General features: G+C 41.7%; 2 protein-coding genes across 2 annotated transcripts in view; one reads left to right on the top strand and one right to left on the bottom strand.

Annotated features, from left to right (window-relative positions):
- Window positions 1–7,493, top strand: part of Gpr137b (G protein-coupled receptor 137B) — a 38,670-nt gene extending 31,177 nt beyond the window's left edge. Inside the window, exons 6-7 of the mRNA XM_005365424.2 lie at window positions 140–264; window positions 1,853–7,493. Coding sequence (XP_005365481.1) covers window positions 140–264; window positions 1,853–1,964 — 237 coding nt within the window. The 3' untranslated portion in view covers window positions 1,965–7,493. The remainder of the gene's footprint in view (window positions 1–139; window positions 265–1,852) is intronic.
- Window positions 7,494–7,532: 39 nt separating this feature from the next.
- Window positions 7,533–20,446, bottom strand: part of Ero1b (endoplasmic reticulum oxidoreductase 1 beta) — a 43,247-nt gene continuing 30,333 nt past the window's right edge. Inside the window, exons 10-16 of the mRNA XM_026788341.1 lie at window positions 19,743–19,769; window positions 17,797–17,889; window positions 17,408–17,654; window positions 16,497–16,566; window positions 15,863–15,949; window positions 14,173–14,306; window positions 7,533–10,247 (exon numbers count right to left, since the gene is read on the bottom strand). Of these exons, the coding sequence (XP_026644142.1) occupies window positions 10,187–10,247; window positions 14,173–14,306; window positions 15,863–15,949; window positions 16,497–16,566; window positions 17,408–17,654; window positions 17,797–17,889; window positions 19,743–19,769 (719 nt within the window). The 3' untranslated portion in view covers window positions 7,533–10,186. The remainder of the gene's footprint in view (window positions 10,248–14,172; window positions 14,307–15,862; window positions 15,950–16,496; window positions 16,567–17,407; window positions 17,655–17,796; window positions 17,890–19,742; window positions 19,770–20,446) is intronic.

Genomic DNA, 20,446 nt, shown 5'->3' with positions numbered 1-20,446 from the left:
AAGCCTGGGATTCATGAGACCCTGTTTAGACAAGAAGAAAAAGAGAAAACAGGCACATTAAACACTCTAGCCAATGGCAGCACTTCTTCCTCATGCTAGCAGGCAGTTGTGGATGCCAAATGATAATGTCTTCTTCCAGACCAGCCCTGGGATGGTCCCCAGCCATGGATTCAGCCCCAGGTCTTACTTCTTTGACAACCCCCGAAGATACGACAGTGATGATGATCTTGCCTGGAACATTGCTCCTCAGGGACTTCAGGGAAGGTAAGAGCCTACTTCTGGTGGAGAGAGACTACCCCTGACAGAACTGCCCTGCATGGGACGTAGCCAGGGGTGAGAGAAAACCAACGGTCTTTAGAAGATCCCCTCCCCAGCATTCTTCCTACTCAGTATTCCATGGAATGCTTGATAGCTGTGCTGATTGTAAAGAAATCAAACTTTACTTAGGACTCCAGGGCATTTGCTGCTCAAATCACTCAGTGGAATGTGAACTGGGACATCCAGGCAGACATCTCTGATCCTCTTCTAGAGCCAGAGAATACATGAACAATAATCACTAGAGTGAATATATTTTAAGAACCAAAATTTTGAAATTTGCCATTCTTAAACAGTAATTTAGTAAGATATTCACAAATATCGCCTCATTCAGTGTTTGCTACAACCCTATGAGGTCAGTGTAGTTGAGTTCTCATGATTCAAGACCTGTCTGAGGGAGTCCCTTTGCTGGGTAAGCAGTGTGGCTGGCCCTGGAGCACACTCAGTGTCAGAGCACATGGGAAATGCCCCCCCCCCCTCCTTCTTGAAGACTCACTAGCAGACTGGGCTCAGTCTGTTCTGGGGTGGGCGCTTACACGTTAGCATTCACAGTGGTGTGTGCGCTCAGGGCAGTAAACAAGCTGTACCTGGCTGCCTTCAACTAGTTCCAGTCTGGATAACAGCTAGGAAAGGGGAGGATGGGAAGCACCCGCCCGCCAGGGCCAGGAGCAGCCCTCATGGCTTCGGTTCCTCCTTACCTTGTGCGCTATCTGCCCAGTGCTCAGAACGCGGAGCTTGCTTTGCTCTCTGTATAACAGAGAAAGTCCTTGGGAATGAGAAGAGGGCTCTGAGAGGACCTTGGTTTGGGATACAAAGCTGAAACAGAGCACATTCCTGTCTCCTTGGGTAGGGAGGAGAGATCCATGATCATATAAAAATTAAAAGCAAGGTAGCAGTTAAGGAAAAGCACAGAACAGCCATGTCCCTGGAAGCAAGCCAGTGTGCAAAGATTACCCTCCCAGAGTTCGGGCTCCACTTCTGCCTAAAATTGTTCTCTTACCTAGCTACCCTGCTGGAGCATCCCTAACCTTTTCTTGCCAGAAGTTAACAAGAAACAAGAGCAGAGAGTACTCACCCTGTACACAGAGAAAGAAAAGATCGTATTCTATGATAGAATACTGTTTTCATTTTCCTCTGAATTCTAATGAGATCTTAGATATTGCTTTTGAGAAGTGTTGTAGGTGTCCACTCAACCCTGTCAACAGCCCAACAAGGAAGTTACTAATGTCACTCCTGTCCCACAGATGAGGAACTTGAGATTTAGAAGTTGTCTGTCCAGAATGTACGGGTAGTTCACTATAATGCCACCGTAGGGTTCAGGCACAATTTTTTTTTGCTAAAACTATGTTCTCTACAGTGGCTAGTTTTAGGTTCTAGTAGTTCAAGTTCTGAGCACTGCAGAGTCCAGTAGACTTGAACACAAGCCGCCAGAGCTGTGTGTAGCTGTTGGTTGGAAAATGGGCTTCAAGACAGGTGAAGAACTCGGGTCTGTTGCTAATGTCAAGCCCCTGAACTGGTTTTGTTTGTTTGTTTAAAGTTTTGCTCCAGACTACTATGATTGGGGACAACAAAGTAACAGCTCCCTGGCCCAAGCAGGAACTCTGCAGCAAGACTCCACTTTGGATCCAGACAAAGCCAGCCAAGGGTAGTACCAGCTGACAGTCCTGTGCAAGAGTCCTCTGTCGGAAACCTTCAGCCAGACTGGAGGACAGCTGAGTTTTTAGGGCACTTTTCCTTTATGAAACAGGACTCCAGTTTTTTTTGCAATAGCTTTCTCAAGGCTAGGTAGGACTAAGCAATAATTCAGAGTGATAAACTCTTAACTTTAGTACTAGCAGAGAGCCTGGCTATTTCAGTGGGTATAATTTAAACTTTTAAAAGAGATTCTGGACTTTTATAAAGATGTATTTTATATAACTTAAATACTAATGCTAAAGTATACTAGGTTTTTTCCTTGATTGTTATTGCAATGTTGTAGTTTGCACAGATTTTCATGCATAATTCACTTTAAAACGTATAGAATACGTGGTCTAACAGTTTAAAGATCCTTCCGTCTGAAGGTCATTGAAGGTCCCAGTGATTGTGACGCCTGTAACTGCCACTCCAGTGTTGAAAGTCTAGGGAAGCAGGGGACCGCAGTCTGTAGTAACAGGCTCCACAGCAGCAGTCTCTCTTGAACCCTGCCCACAGCCTGGTGCTTCTTCACCGACAGCACTACTGTACGCACTCCAGGAACAAACGGAAGCTGTCAAGATGCACTTGCCAACACTAGTCGGCCACCTCGGCCGTGTGGGTAGCCACTTTGTAGTTTTCTTCAGCCCAGTTTAACTGAATACTCACTACCTCAGGAGGAAGGCGAGAGTGCCTTCCCTGACTCAGCCAGTGCTCGCTATAGCCAACAGTAAGCCACGGGCTCCCCACAGAGTGTTAATAATAAACATTTCTGGCCCTCAAGCTAAAGGACTGTGGACTCCTGACAGCTTTTCTGTAAGCATGCCTGTTATTGGATGAGCCTGACATGGTGCTCACTGCCTGTGATTTTTAAACAGTTCTTCGACGTCTGTTGAAAGCTATGGGTGTGAAAAAGTGGGTTCTGCCTATGTGGTAGCAGGACCCCTGTCTCAGCCAGATAGTGTTCCTAGACAATGTTCCTATGTGCTATCTCAGGGCTCCCCTGGGTGCACCCTAGAACCAAAATGGCAATCCCGGAGGCTTAGATGCTCTGGCTTCTCACAAACTGCATCATCTGGTCACCAGGGCCGGAAGACAAGTCTCGCTCACAGGCTCTAGCCCACTTCACACATCTCTCCTGCTGTCCTAGAGTTCAGGGATTTAACTGGGACAAACCTATGGGTCGTGATTGGATAGAACACCACGTTGAAGACCTACACAGCCCCCTCACCACATCTTTGCTTTCAAGCATGAGCAAACATCTGGGTTACAAGCCATTCTCAATGGTTATTTGCCAGGGTGAACTCCACATGGAGGCCTGACTCAGTAGTTTACAATAACAGTGTATAAGACAGCTTACCTGTCACTGTACCTGCAAGTGTTCACTGTTGCAGCCAGTGCCTGTGTCCTTGTCTCCAGCAGCAGCCGAGGGCAGGGCTTTCTGATAGTTCTGGGTGCACTCATTTTATAGCACATGCACACTTTACAGTTTGTCACGGAGAAGACAGGCACCCAGCACTAACCAAGCTATGATCCACTTTTACGATAACGCAGTCAGCATTCATGCCAGCTGTTTATTTTTTTATTGGAAAGGACAAAATGATATGTCTATGGAAACTCACCATTATTTAAAAAGACTATTAACTCTTAAAGGCTGTCCCCACAGGCTGGAGTATAAACACTGTGGCCGTGGATCCCATGTAGGGAAAGAGGAACAAAACTGTTCCAAATGTGTTAGATTAAACCTGGGGAAAGAAAAGTTCATGTTTACACCACCATGAAATTAAAATCCTGGTAATATTACAGCTTGAAGTACACAGGGTCAAGCCGGGTATTATGCTTGCAATCCCAACACTAGGTCAAGTTTGAGTGCAGCCTGAGCTATAGCAGTACTCTGAGATGAACAGGTACATGAGACAGAGGGAATCTCACCAAAAATGTGGTACCAGCATTGAGGTCTGCCGTAACAAGAACAGGACACACACGACTTGGACTGCTGGGAAAGTCATTTGCCCACAGAGCTAAGGATCTGGCCAAGCTATGTTTGTAGTTACTATTGACTGGCAAATATTCCATTAGACTTGGTTAACAGCCAAGTGTTAGGAGTTGTGAGCTACAAGTTAGTACGCATACATCCAGGTCACATTGTTTTCCTTGTGGCTGCAGCAAGGATGGAATCCAGGGCCTTACTCATATATGGCCAATGCTCTACCACTGAGCTGTATCCTCTGCTCTTGACAACTCTGTCTTGACCATGTCAGACACATAGTAGCTGTTCTGGTCCCATGTTTATCTGCATAGATTGGGAGGCACTAAGTTTGCCCAAATTCCCAACTGCTTTTTGTGAACAATAGTATTGAACCAACACTTCACCCCTATGAAGAACAAAAGCAGCGTTAATTACTGTGGGCACTTGAGAAGCACTATGAGAACCTCACTTGGATCTGCGTAGTGTATTATGTATTACTAGAATGTTGTGTACCCATATGCATGTGTACTTGCACAGTGGCCATCAAATCTTGGCCTTACACCCGCTAAGCAAGTGCTTTGCCACTGAGCTACATACATTCCATCCCTGTTTGTTCTACAAGGTTACAGATAACTTACCAAATTTACAAGTGAAGACAACTATTTTAGAAAAGAATCCTCTCCCTTTTACCTGTCAGAGATCTAAGCAAACTGGTCCACCATTTCCATTTTCTCCAGTGTGAGCTATCCACAACTGATGGGACCAGATGGGGAGCTACTGAGCGGAACAGGTGCGAGGCAGCTCTCAGCAAAGACTAAACCAATACGGCAAAGTGAGAAAACTTTTAAAATGGGACTGTGAAGACAAGCTGTGTAATTCAGTGTCCACTGGGTGTCTCTGCTGTACTGGGTTGGACTGACTGCAGTTGTTATGAGTTTGGACCTGAGACAGCACAAAGAGGATCACACATACATTAACTTCCTCTTATCTCCTGGTAGGGACGTGAAGGCCCCTCTCCCAAAGAACAAAATGCCTGGTACTTGCCATAGCCATCCCTATGTCCCAAACTATTGGACTCCCAATACCTTTATCTTGTCCTTGCCCTGGGTAGATACTGTGTTCAGTATGGACTCATACAGTCCAGGCTTGTGCTCCTTGGATCCAAATGTAGGGTCTTGGCAGCTCCTATGGATATCCACAGTTGCCTTCTCCAAACCTTCATCTGCCCCTGCTCCGTCTTCTGATGTAGATACCTCACCGGTGGCTTCTTTTCCCTAAGTCTCATCTGGTTAACACCTCAAATTCTGACTTTCTATGCTCTCAACAGACCATTTTTCCCTGCACTTTAGCCCAGTTAGAACTGGAGTTTAGAGGCCCACTTTATTCGGCTTATGAGCCTCAAAATTCTTCCCTTTCTACCAACCCTTGTTCATGTAACTGTTACCCATGTTTCTGACACCCACTAGTATTTCCCAATCATGATGTTTCTTCAAGACCCTAACTAAGCATAAAAGGGTGCTTTCATTCAGATAAACAGTGCTTTCCCAGGGCTGCTGTGTCTGTGGAGCTAAGCCTCCTTCCTGAAGTTCCCTATAAATAAACTCACCAGCCCTCTCCAGGCTTCAAGTCTACAGGGCAGAGGCCTGTCAAAGGCTTTGTCCAGCTGTAGGTACATCCCAGGCAGGTTGACCTATGTGGTTTGATGAGGCCCTGACTGGTAGCTAGCTGTCAAATCGCTTTCCCCAGTCAGTGTTCTGACAGCATCAGGAGGTTACCTGGACTGCTGGGAACCTTTCAGGTGGCACGTGGCCTCAGTGGCATTTTCTTCAGGTGTGGGCTTACTATAAATGGAATGGAATCTGGTTGGGCTGTGGAAGCTGAGCTGTGTGGTGGCAGGAGTGTTTGTTTCGCTCATTGCTACATTCCCAGACCCCTCGAGAGTCAAATCCCGTTCTTTTCAGAGCTGCCCTTAAGTAACTCTTGCACTTTTACCAAGCTTAACACTCACTGAAGGGCTTCCCCACTTAGGAGTCTTTACCAAGCTTAGCACTCACTGAAGGGCTCCCCCACTTAGGAGTCTTTAACAGATACCCAATTTTTTTTTAACAAATAAATGGAGGAGGGAATTTTTTTGTTGTTTTGTTTTACTATATGAAGGTAAGTCCAAAATCATTCTTGGAGACTGTCTTACTTACCAGGTGAACTCTGACTTCATGGGTGCTGTTTCAGACCTCTATGAATCGCTCCATTTAGTAAGAGTGCTCAAATTCTCCGGGTAGTTAAAATCTAAAAGGGTCTTTCCAGTGTTGAGGCTAAGTTAGAAGAATAAAGCAAAACCATAAACACGTCAGAAAAAAAATACCAGTGGATTGCTGTCTTGGTCAGAAGTGGGGAAGCTATTCTGTGAGTTAATATAGAAGCTAGCAAAGAACCAGTAAATCCGACTAGAAAACAGCATGGAAAAACCATTAGAGCAAACAAACCCAAATAAACTAGAAGACTAAGCCGCTCATCACACTTGAAGGACCAATACTAACAGGTGAGGTTCTTATAATCACGTGGTCAAAACGGACAAAGATCAGTAAGCAGAGCCAGGAGATGCCTTCACATATTAAAAGTTATTCATTTTATATAGTTTGGCAGACCCCAGTGTCTCTGACAGGGACGTTGTGGGTGAGCAGCACTGTCAGACTGTAGGTGGCAGAACCAGCCTCTGGAGGGCAGACTCCGTCAGTGCCTTTCACAACACAAAGTGTGTGTCATCTTTCACTTTTCAATACTTACCGTAGCGATGCACGTACAAATGTGACATGACATGTGGACAATGCCCAAGAATGGTACTGTTCAACTAAATAATGACACGGCCATGGTAAGGATGCCCAGCAACCACTAAAGTGAAAAGGCTGTGACATGTGGCCACTGCAATATCAGGTGATGAAAAGCAAATGGTGTGTATGTGACGTCACTCCCGGATAGAGAGAAATAAGGCTTTCTATTTATATATGGATGGAAATACACAAAACCCAGGGAAGAAGGCATCTGTGTGCACTGTAGCATTGTATTTTTGGTATAAAATATATTTTTTAACCATATGAATGTACCACCTATTCCTATTCAGAAAGTTAAATAAAACAAGTATTGTTTTTTATAAAGCCTATGGCTCAATACAAATCAAAGAATGCCAAGGTTCCTATACTTTGATTGAATGGTAATAGGCCTTTACAGAAATGACACAAATGGCCCTCATTATCATCAGTAGAGGCTCTGGAGCTGATGGTTCTGGTGGCATTTTCAGGCTCCGCAGCCATGAGTTGTGACTTTGGCTGAGTTTCAACTCATGTTTTTATGCTTTAGGAAATAATTGTACTTACCACCTAGTGTGCTGGTGACGAGCTGACGCATGTGGCACCCTCAGCACGGGCTGCCAACACCTGACATTGTGAGTGCGAGAAGATCCCCCTCAGATGATGTAGATGTATATTTTCTTCCTGATTCTTAAGTTATAATTGATTGCTCTTGAAATGGAGGAGGAGGAGGAGGAGGAGGAGGAAAAAAAAACAAAACAAAGCAACAGAGATTGCAGAAACATGTACTTTAATTCATGGTCTAGATTCTGGTGGGTACAACAGTGAATTATATGGAATTCTCTGAAAACCCAAAGTTGCACCTGTAGATGTTACTTCAAATAAAGGACATGTGGATTTCTGTGCTTGGCTTGTACCATGGAATTTCCATGACACCGTGTACCTGGTCTGAGCCTTATGGTGACTAGCCTTGGCTTCTGCAACTGCGGAGAGGCCTACTGTGAACTGTGTCCAGATGTCCAGCTGAAGGCAGTGCCGAGAAGACCAGCACAGCTGTCCTTCCTTATACACAGTGGCACCTAGGCAGAGTCGAGAAATACGGCATAGCGTTTCACACACACAACACAGAGGCCCAACATTTGACTTGTCAACTTTCAAAACTGACATCTTGTTCTGGCTGATCCGCCACATAATCCAAAACAGGAGGCGTACTGAACACTGGCCATTTTAGTATGTACAGTCTGTCTCACATGAATGCCATTACAGGAAAACAAGCGTAGGCCACCAAGGAAAATACTTGCTCTTCTTCATGTTGATTATGTCACCAGGTATACTCATTCCCATCGGTCTTGCTTGTGGTGCTAGAGTTTTACAGTGGGCGATGAGACACAGACAGACAGCACGTTGTGGCCCAGCTGTCAAGCGCTCTCAGTGTAGGCAGTATCCCCCAGCACTGGTGCAGAACTGCAACCTCCTAGGGACCAGCCTCATGCGCAGCTCAGCAGCTGACGGTCTCCACAGTCCTCAGATATATGGAAATACAAGCCACGCACACAATCGTGATGTAAAAGTTATCCAACGAACATCAACTTAAGAATACTTCCTTTACTGAGGAAATTCAGTGAACCTTGAGTACTTTCTAACTTTACCACAGCTTTTCAAATTCCTAGAACACACTCCAATACTACTGTGTGTCCTAAGCTTGAAATAAATCACAGTTAAGAAAAATTCAGCAAGTGGAAATGAAGATTTTTTTTTTCTCAAGCCAATAGTGTAAAACAATAGCATCTAGCTGCAGTAATGGTAAGGAACATTACCAAAATGACCTCTGCATTTAAAATAAAAACAAAGTGCAAAATTTTCACATTTCCTTACATTCTAAATGGACACTACAGAACACTTCTTACTGATGCACTAGCGAGGTCACTGGCATTCACTTTGTGGGCTTTCTGTCTTACAGTGGCCCACTCCCATCACACAGCAACACTTGCAGCTCTTTAAAAAGCAAAGAAAAAACTGAAAGCCAGCTTAAAAAAATAATCTACAAAATTCACGACTATCAATAAAACATTAAGTTTATAAAGGTTAGAAATTAGGAGGGAAATAAGTAGTGAGGCCTCAGTCCCCCATCACCCCTCCACAGTGGATGACGAAGCACTGAGAGAGGAGGGAGCCAACTCAATCTGGCACACACCGTGAAGTCACAAGGAAGACAGGTCAGACTTTGGCAGATGAGATACGGGTTTAAGAGCACTTACTGTTTACTTCAGAAAGACGGAATCTAAGGAAAAGCGAGACTTTGGACTCGCATTACTTCCACACAGATAAAAACCTTTCAAGTAATTTCATTATCCACTGCCACCTTTAGAAGAACCAAAATTTAAAATATTTAAAGACTTTAAATCCCAGGTTTAAAAATGACAGTCTAGGGCCTTCCAGTCCTCTACTGTCTTAAGTCACACCATGGATGGCTCATCTGGGATGAACTGAAGATGGAGAAGGGGGGAAGTGACACTCCTGCCAAAGCATCTCACCAGACAGAATCACACCAAGAGGTAGAGGATTGCATAGATTGTGTCAAAATCAAATATTGAAAATGCTTACTTTAAAACAGCAAAATTTGTGTATAATGCAGTTAGCATTATAAACCCACAGGATCCCATTCAAATTTTATGAATAAACAATCCATTAAATAAATAGGGCTTTTCATAAACTGAGAATGTTTATAATTGGGAGAGGAATGAAGAAGTCCAAAGAAGAGGAACTGTAGGCTTTAGGGAACGGACACTCCATTCTGAGCCGGCCTGGTGTACACAGGACATCTGGCCAAGTAAGCACAGGAGGGCACTTACCCACTTCAACCAAGGCAGGTCCCTTTAGGCCAAAACCAAAGCAGCAACAGCAATTAAACATCTTAAAGTGGTTGAGTCCTGGGAAATCATCCAGAACCTCTCTCACTAATTACTGAAAGGCCTATTCATTATAGTGACAGCCCCGCATCACAGAAGAGGACACACAGTGTCAGGCAAGGTGGAAACACTAATTACAGCACTGACACTTTCTGTCACTGAGACCAGCCCTAGCAGCACTGGTTCCCTAGTTCTTCTACCACAGACTCAATAGTCTTCTCAGGATAAACAGTCATTTAAAGTTTGACAACAAGGAACGCAGGGTAATACAATACAAACAAAACCAATGTGAAACAAACATGGGATTAGTATAACTTACAATTTTAAAGTATATACTTCATTTATAAATATCTCTAATCGATATTCTATTAAGGATCATAAATATTCAAGTGAACATTTGAATTTTCTCTTTAAGAGTTCAGAATTCTTGAAGTCTTAGACACTTTGTCTGCTCAAGGTCCAAAGCTAAAAGGCTTCACACAGTCCGTTATGTCTACAGAGACATAGAAAAGTCTTCATTACCTCCTGTGCTGTAATAACGCTTTAAAGTTCTGTAATTCTCTTATGCTTGTAGAAAGCCTACAGGAGGAAAACAAGTGCATGTTAGTAAGGACAGCGATGAGATGTGCACACATTACAATAGCTGATACCGGATCCTTGAGCTGCATAACCTGGAAGCAAAAATCTAAAGGAACCAAACACTAAATATTGAAAATTCCACTTTATTTATTTTATTTTTCATTGCATATATTTGGGTTTTATTGCTGGAAAATATGCAAAACTAAAACTGAGATAATGCTGAACATCTACAAAGTTCCCAACTACAGAAAATGCCAAAATTCATATGTTCAAATCTATATATCACAGAGACACTGAGTGTGCTCCCTTCCACTGTCTGAAGTCCAGTATACAAAGTGACGCAGGCAGGAGGATCTAGGTGTTTAGAAGGAGGTAAGCACCATAGTGCTATAAGGTAAGTTAACCCTTACTTGAGCAGACAATTGAGGGAAAGCCTAGATATAAAATCTTTCTAGGCCTACCCTGTATGGAATATTTTAGAAAAAGGAAGTTACTTTATATTCTTATATCAAGTCTTTCAATCTCTGGCCTCTGGTTTTTTGTTTTGTCAACTTTAGTTGGAACTGGATTTATTTTCATATATGTATACAATGTGCTTTAAATATATTCTACCCCTACTTCTGCTTTCTCCATTCTCATCCCTCACCCATCTCATTAATGTTTTGTTACCCTAGATAGTTTTCTTTACTTTAATGTCATTTATACAAACACGGTGTATGTGTGTGTGTGGGGGGGGGGTCAGAAACTGCTCATTCATTTCCCAAGTGCCCAGGCTCAAATAATAATGTAGAAACTATATTAATTACAACATTGCAACACTCTTTGGTCAATAGCTTATGCATATTTCTAGCTAACTCTTACATCTTAAATTAACCCATTTCTATTAGTCTGTATATCACCATGAGGCTGTGGCCTACAGGTAAGGTTCTGGCCAGCAGCTGGTGTCTTTCTCCTTCAGCAGCTACATGGCATCTCCCTGACTCCACCTACTTTCTCTCTATATCTCTGTTCGGATTTCCACCTGGCTTTACTAAGCCATTGGCTGAAACAGCTTCTTTAATAACCAATGGTAATAAAACATATTCATAGCATACAGAGGGGACTCCCACATCATCTGTGTTGTGTGTGTGTGTGTGTGTGTGTGTGTATAAAATCTGTATCCACAAATGACAGAAAACATCGTCATTCTAAGCCTGATGTGATTCACTGTCTTGAGTTCCATCCATTTCCCTACAAAGAGTAAAACATCATTTTTCTTTATACTATAAAACAAATTCTGTATATATACTACGTTTTCACTATAGTATTAGGCAATGATGGCAACTGGCTCCAGGGGTGGTAAAATGATTCAGTTCTGACTCTGATGTATACTATTTGTAGCTCTCTTGGAGCCAAGGTAACTCCGACCTAGTATGCTGTCAGGAGTAGAGAAATGTGTTCACCTCACTGACAAGTGACTCATGGGATGCCTGTTTTGACAAGAGAAAGTGCAGAGAGAGCACAGAGAAACAAAGGATAGAGCAAACCTATGAGAATTTCGTTTTAAATAGTTATGCTGTAATTCCATTAAAAGTGACAAATCACAGGGCACTGGTTCTTTGGGCTTGCTTAGAAGGGCAAAGGAAGCCAATTCATCTTCACATCAAGACTACAGATGAGAGCTAGGTGTGGTGGTGCACGCCTTCAATCCCAGCACTCGGGAGGCTGAGGCAAATGGATCTCTGAGTTAGGAGGGAGCCTGGTCTACAGAGTGAGATACAGGACAGCCAGGGCCACACAGAGAAACCAATAACAAAGACTGTAGATGAACGACAGAAACAGTGCCACGCATGGCTCACAAGGTCCCTCCCAACTCCCATTACTTATCTACATTTATGGTACTGTGTAAGTGATTGCTGGCTCAATGAATAAATAGGCAGCTCAAACCCAGAAATAAAATTCTGGGATGCAAAGAAATGAAAAACCTACAAGTTCATTTTTCCTAATGTAAAAAATTCAGGGTTAATCAAACAAAACTCCAGTATGCTTTTAATCCCAGCACTCAGGGAAGCAGAGGCAGGCAAATCTCTGTGAGTTTGAGGACAGCCTGGTCTACAAAGTGAGTTCCAGGACAGCCAGAGATACACAGAGAAACCCTGTCTCAAAAAAACCAAAAAAAGAAAAAGACAGCCAGCTAGCAGGTCGCAGGTCGATTCTGAAGAGGAGCCAAGGTTTGCTGAGATGCACTGCTGGTAAATGGCAGGTCAGGATCCCAGGACTCCAAAACTTGATTCCTAGCCAGTATTCCCTAGAGGAGAAGGGGCTCTAGACAAGAGCTGAAGCTAGGAGGGACATTTCTGAGAGCCAGTGAAACTTTGATGGAATGTTTAGTTTGATTTTTCCTTAATTTAATTTTTATATTAAAATGTTTAAGTTATTTAAGACATTTTTCATTTCAATTAATTTACATTTTACCTAGTTTCTTCTGTTATTTTTCTTCAAACCTCAAAAATGTGTAGGCTGAATGTATCCTGAGATGTGAAACATCACCAGCTGCTACCTTGTGAGCTGTATCTCAATTAGCACAGACATCTTCACATAGAGAAGATGGACACAGCAGCTCACACCCTAGCACCCAGGGCTGAGGCAGCCAGAGTTCCAGGTCAGCTTGCACAAGAGCAAAACCCTGCCTAGATAAAAACACTTGGAGGAAACAGGTGAAGGCTTGGCATTAAGGTGGGACATATCTAAGTTATCTTTAAGTGATCGGTCTCCTTTGAATTTAAAATCACACTCATAAAACATACACATTAATCCCTGTCATCTGGTTCCAGTTTAAAAATAAATTTTCTCCATGATGTGACTTACTTTGCCCTACTGTTACAACACTGCATACAATTTCCTGATTCTTTTCCTTCTGCTTTATAACCTTCAACACTGCATAAATCTCCCTATAAATTCAAATTATTTTTATACCCATTTGTGATATAAGAAGCAGTATATGTGTGTGTATATACTTTCCTGATACAGAAAGAAATGGGGCAGGAATGTGGGAGAGGACTCCCACACACTGTGTAAGCAATACAGGGCAGGGAAAGGGCTTCATATCTTTGATTACTTCTTCATCACATTCTCCTCCTGTCTACTACTATACTACAGCAGGCAGTAGCTGGTGTAGGAGGTCCTTCTTTCTATGTGTTGCTTTCATTGGTTGAATAAAGAAAACTGCCTTGGCCTTTTGATAGGGCAGCCCTTAGATGGGCGTGGTAGACAGAACAGAATGCGGGGAGGAAGAAGGCAGAGACAGAGAGCCGCCATGGAGCCAGCTGCCAGGTCAGACATGCTGAATCTTTCCCGGTAAGCCACGGCCTTGTGGTGAACACAGATTATTAGATATGGGTTAAAGCAAGATGTGAGAGTTAGCCAATAAGAGGCTAGAAATAATGGGCCAGACAGTGTTTAAACGAATACAGTTTCTGTGTAATTATTTCGGGTATAAGCTAGCCGGTAGGACACAGCCCACAGCTCCTCCATACTACAAGTAGCCAACTAAAATAAAGAATATTAGGAGACTCTTTCCCCTATCAAACTGAGAAGTTAAACTGAAAGGCACTGGAAACTGGAAACTCTCAGTTCTTCCTGGGACTGACAGAACTGACTGGAAGCCTGAAGGTCACACTAAACAACCAATTTAAGTTGGTTTTTTTTTTTTTTTTGGTTTTGTTTTGTTTTGAGACACACTTTTTACTACTTAGGCTAGGTTGGCCTTGAACTCATGATCTGCCTTCCTCAGCTCCTCAAGCTGGGTTGAGTGTGTGCCATCACACCCAGCATTCTAATCTGTTAGCAAGCCAAACCAAAGCATACCTTTGGGGAAAAAAGACAATCTGTGCAGTATAGTGAAGCCTTGAGGGAGTCAGGTCTCAGCTGTAGGTGCAATTCTTACCTTCCAAAAGCATTTAAAAGAGCAACTATTTCCTGCCGAGTGAGCTGGAAGCCTTTAGATGGACTGTTCTCCGGAAGTTTCTGGATTTCTTTTTCAGAGAATAGTATCTTCAAGGCAGTTCCTAAACCCTGAGTCTAAAGAGAATATTCATAAATTTACAATTAACGTCACACAATAGCTACTATGAAGAACTGCTCAGTAAGGACACTGAACACCCTATGAGGGAGCTGGAGACATGGCCCAGCAGCTAGGATGCTTGCTGCTTTATCCACTGGCTCATAAGCACCTGTAATTCCAGCTCCAGGGAATCTGACACCTTCTACTGGCATCTCTGGGCATGTGAGAGCACATGCGTGCGCGCGCACATACACACATACACACACACAGCCCTAAATATAAACAAGGGAAATAATTTCTTTTTAAAATCCTATGAGCCAAGCATTACAACACAGTGCTGGATTATGCATGGAGCAGTGTCTATTCCCTCACAGGTCACATGCACACAAACACAACAATGCTCAGGAAAACTTGAGCAACCTGATGCTTGTTGAGCATGTTTCTGTTCCAGATGACTGAAGTGCCTGGGTTTTTTTTTTTTTTTTTTTTTTAGTTTTCGAGACAGGGTTTCTCCATAGCTTTTGGTTCCTGTCCTGGAACTAGCTCTTCTAGACCAGCCTGGCCTCGAACTCACAGAGATCCGCCTGCCTCTGCCTCCCAAGTGCTGGGATTAAAGGCGTGCGCCACCATGCCCGGCTGAAGTGCCTGTTTTTATCATCAGAACCACAGTGCTGACTCGGAATCTTGAAAGCACTACTATTTTTTTTTTTTTTGTAGTGTTAGGGGATCAAACCTGCTCTACCTCAGCTCTGTACCCCAGACTTCTTAAACACAGTTGCTGCATTTAGAACCTTAGCAATTCAAAGTTCCAAGAGTACTGCAACAATAAGATAGTTCTCAGCACTAGAGGAAAAGAAAATCTTGATTTCAGCACAGTTTCCTTTAAAATAATCCTATCTCACCAACTGGTGCAGAAAGATCACAAATTTAATGATGCCTTGAGTACAAAGCAAGACCTGTATTTTAAAAAAAAAGGAAAAATACCCACACAAGCAAAAATTTTGTCTTTTGCCTTTCTGTACTTATCATCATCTTTGGAAGAAAATAAGGTAATAATCCTCTGTACACTAAAGATTAAGGCCTGACCCACAGAACTTTAGCATTTTGTGCTATGCAGCCTTTCACCACTGAAACAAGCCATGTCCAAAATTTAATGTTTAGGGCTTATATAACCAACTTTAAATATGAGTCTAAGATGGTACTAAGAAACAGAATACAAAAATGTGCTTGCTCATGAACCAGTTTAGTAGTGTTGTCTTCCAGTAACAATACAAAAAAAACTATGCTTGGATCTCCTTGTTTCCAAACACTAATTCATTGAACAACAAATAAATCTTGATAAAACTAAGCAGCTGGTCAGTGATGATGAATTCCTTTAAGCCCAGCACTTGGGAGGCAGAGCCAGGTGGATCTTTGTGAGTTCAAGGACAGCCTGTTCTACAGAGCTAGCTCCAGGACAGCCAGGGCTATAACAGAGTAACCCGGTCTCTAAAAACAAAAAACAAAAATAAAACTAAAGTAAGCAGAAAAATGTAAGGCTATGAACAGTCTGAAAAGGGAAGACAACACACACCTGTAATTTCCCCCACAATCTGCATTTATCACATCCCACACAGTCCATGATACGGGAGATGTTCTTGAAATGTAACCGGAATTCCTCCTGGTGTGCAGAAAATACCAGAATTAGACTTTTAACATTAAGCTACATTTGGTTGAATTACATATAGAATAAAGTTTTGAAGTTTACAAGCGATTAAGTTGTTTTTCAACAGTAAAAGCTGTGACTCTGTATATACAACATAGTATGTCACACAACAGACATTAATAGAAGCCAATATCCCTGGTGCACATTTAACACGTTTTACTGAGAAGACACCTAACCAAAGGCTGGAAAGTTAACAGTGTGAGAGAGGCCTTTACTTGTAAGAACTGAGTTGTAGCTTACATTGAATGGCTTCTAAAATTTGTCGGGGTATTTCCTCACAGCAACAGAAAAAGGAACGAGTATAAAACGTAACTCTGACTGTTGGCCATAGAACAGATCCAGTTGTAAACCACTCAGTGCTATGCTGTGACATAGGTCCTCAATCAACAGTGATCACTATAGGAAAATCTAATCAGACTAGCATCAAAGTGTTGGACAACTAGGAAAGTTTGATGAATAAGATGAAAATACAACAAATGGCTCCCACAATACCCCTGGTTACCTTTAATGACTTGGCCCCCTTCTTGTCACCTGCAAACATGGATTTCTCATCAAAGTGCATGGGAAAAGACCTGATGAAATGACAAGACTATTAGTAAGTTACTAATGAAAAGTCCAAGGGCTTGTCCTAGTACTCTGCTAAAATTTTATAACCTTACACATTTAAAATCTGCTATTTATGATGTAGGAAGGTGACAGTTCACGCATACACAGTAAGACTACAGCAAGCTATTCTCTTTCTCTTTTGGGTTTGTTTTTTCGAGACAGGGTTTCTCTGTGTATCTTTGGAGCCTTGTCTCGGAACTTGCTCTGTGGACCAAGCTGGCTTCAAACTCACAAAGATCTACCTGTCTTTGCCTCCCAAGTGCCAGGATTAAAGGCGTGTGCTACCAATACCCAGCTAAGACTGCAGTATCTTAAGGAAATTAGTAAAATTATTTACAAGTGAAAAGCAATCTCCAAATATGCCAACATTCGTATTCTTGTATACATTAATGTGTAGTTTACTTTAGTCCTTCACCATCTACATTTTCCTTCGTGCCTTTTGTAACACAGAGAGCATTGTTTTACAGACTACAGATGATTTGAACAGTTATGTTCCAGAAGGAAGCGAATAGCACCTTGTATGCTCACTGTAATTCTTATGCACTTACTATGACGCTACAAGTTTAAGCAGTAACTGAAAGAATACCAAATCAGTAGAGCATTTTGACGCTACATAAAATCTTTGGTTCTTTATTAAAATATACATAGCCTATTTGCAAGTGTAAACCCTTCTGCAGCCAAGCTTCAGGGAGGCTTTTTACTCAGCATCACTAAAACTACTGTGGTAATATCGCTCCTGCGTTCCTCAGCTCTGCATCTCTCTTTGCTGATGTCTGGAGGACTCCAAAACTGACATTTAAGTCTTACTTTGTGTCCTGAAAGATGCTAAGAAGAAGAGTCTTGGTGTCGGCATCTTCTTCCAAGTTGCCAGTGTAAAGATCAACAATTGAGCGCTCAAAATAAGGGGCCACCTTTGACAAAGCACGAAGCTCAATCAAGTATAAAAAGTAGAGATTCTTCAGCCTTCTTGGACCCTCCCCCTTTGTTTCCACAGGATCAAAGCGGCGTTTGAATTCTTTGATGTTAGGTCCCCAACTAGGTTTACCCCAGGTTTCTGAAAATAAAGAGAAATATATTGTCTTTTAGTATAAAAAGCATTTTTTTTTGTTTCGTTCTGCAGAATATGTATTTTACTTTCCAACACTTTTTACAGTATCTTAGAAGTAAAACAGTCTTCATTTACAAAATCTGATTACCTTCCAGAAGATAATTTGCACACAGATGTAAATTGATGCTGGCATGTAGTCCTGATATAAGCTTATAGAATACTCTCTTCTCAAGACACAAACCTATTCAGAAAAAACAGAAAGAAAAAAACCAAATCATGTCCATTAGATACAGAATATTTAATCAAAACAAGCAGTACCTGGGCTTTAGGTTAATATTTAATAGCACTGTTATGGCTGGAATATGCAGTATCCCTGCAAGCTTAGGTTTGGGATTCTTAGGTTTGTTTTGGTGGGGCCTAGCTGGAAGAAATACAGCGGCTGGAGCAGGGCCTGAGGGGCAATGTTATTCTTGTCTGCTTCCTGTCGCTCTCTGCCTCCAGCCTGCAGTACAACTGCTCTCTGCCACACATTCCATCAGGATGTTCTTTTCACACACTCAGGGCCAAGTAGCTATCGAGTGAACCCTCTGAAACTCTGAGCAACATTAATCCTTCTGCATGTAAAAAGTTTCTGTCAGCCACGTTGTGCTGTGAGACAATGGTCTTAGACCTTCAGGCCCAACCTGGTGACTGTGCCCACGAAGAGCAGGCAAAAGCTTCTACCTCTTGCTCTGAAGTAACACAGAAAGCCGTCCTACAAAGGCAATTCTACCAACTTCTATTCTAATGATACATAGCAAGTTCGACCAGCAAATTTAGGAAGATCACTTCTATATTTAAGAGCACTCAAATTAATTTTCAATGATGGGTTCAGGGGACACTGAATATATGTAAATATGTTAGATTTTCACAGCTGCCCTGAATTAGAATATCTCTTGGCTGTTTTCAAGAACTTCTCCATCAACAGGAGATGGCAGCACAGTTACTGTCACAGCTCCAGCTGAGGAAACAACCTCAGAAGAGACTGAGCCAGTCGCCTGTACCTAGATGAGCTCTTAGGAACCACACACTCACATCCAGTGTTTCCAAGCAGCACGGTGGGGTGGAATGGTTGGTGCACAGGGCCTAAGGTCAAACACTGTCAGATTTCATTTTCTTCCTCCATTGTCAACATTCAAGTGTCTCTCTCTGAGTCTCAATCAGGAGTGTTCAACTTACAACTCATGTGTTAACTCATCCCAGATATCTATAAATGCAGTCCAACAGGCTTGTAGACCCCAGTATCATGTCCCAGTGTCAATGTTGGACGCCCCTGATCTTACTTTCCACATTGTTCATCTTTAAGGTAAACTTAAGCTTTGCATCATTTTCCAACACAACTCATAATAGTAGTCATAAATGTTCACTTTAAAATGACCAATATATATACATATAAGTGACTAAGAACAAACAGAAATTATGTTCATAAGAAACACAGGCAGCTAACAAACTCACAGAATCAACTACTTAGAGTTTAACACTTTGTTGGAAGCTATGGCTATAAAACAATGACTTCCCTCTACCACTCAGCATGCTAATTCATCCTCCACCAATATAAAACAGTATAGTGCAATTTCAAAAGCATCATAATCCCAGTTACTAACCAAGGCTGTTAAACTCCTAGAGTATCTAGCTTTTAATTCATAGTATTTTATATTGGTAATATGGAAAAGACGAAGGATGAAAAATGTGCTATAAACTATATTGCTTTCAATTTTCATTAGGCAAATGTGGATTGTATGAACAAGGGTACATATGTACCATCTTTTACATTTAATTCTCATTGCCTTGTTTTATACATCACAAGTGCTTCCTTCCTAAGAGAAATCCCCCTGCTTTAAAAGCACACTTGTCTGCTACTTACATAGGTTAACATCAAGGAAAACCAATAACCTGTTTAGCCTGCATATTCATCTGGTACTGATTTTTGACTGCCAACATCCTCAAGGTTTTCACATAATTTTATCACAAAATATAATAAACTAAATGTTAGTTTCTTTCAAATATTGTTGAGTATCAGTTATCTAAACAATGAACCACAAATAAAAAGTTTACCTTCTAGCCAGGTATAGAATGATTCTCCTTAAAAAAAAAAAAGAATTTGGTTAAAATATTTTAAACATTTGTGTATAAAAAACAAACTTAGGTTACTTAAGGAATACCTCTAGGGATGCCTACTTCTTTAAATAGTAAAGTGGGCATACATTTCTAGGAAAAACCCATATATAATTTAAATAACTCTGGAGAGTGTCCTTACAGATATCTTAATTATTAAAATAAATAATTTTAGTGTAAGTACTAAAATATATCTTATTTACTGAAAGTTTAAATTCAAATGCATGGGAGCAAACACTTAATGAACTTAAATCCGTCGGAGGTAACAAGCGTAGTATTATACCAGCAAACAATAAATACAAAAATTAAATTATAATTACTCAATTTTTCCTAAGCCAATAAAGCGAGGTGTGTTTCCTCAATAATCTAAGAATAAACTTCAAAGGATAACTTTCAATGTAATTCTTGCTTAGAGTGACTGTGACCCAACTGTATGGGACCTAAGACATCTCCTGGAACCCAGAGGAAGGTGGTAAGGAGCACAGAACTAGGGTTCCACAGCAGCCGTGAGCTGTCTAAACCAGAGGTCTGCTATACAGCATGCTGACTAGAGTTAGCAACAATGTGTTGTGTTCTTACAAACTGCGGAGAGATTTCAAGTGGTTTTTGCCACAAAAAAGTATATATATATATATATATATATA

Source organism: Microtus ochrogaster, unplaced genomic scaffold, assembly GCF_000317375.1.
Source record: "Microtus ochrogaster isolate Prairie Vole_2 unplaced genomic scaffold, MicOch1.0 UNK2, whole genome shotgun sequence".
Classification (NCBI taxonomy): domain Eukaryota; kingdom Metazoa; phylum Chordata; class Mammalia; order Rodentia; family Cricetidae; genus Microtus; species Microtus ochrogaster.
The sequence above is the reverse complement of the archived record's forward strand: the minus strand, read 5'-3'. Positions and strand labels throughout refer to the sequence as shown.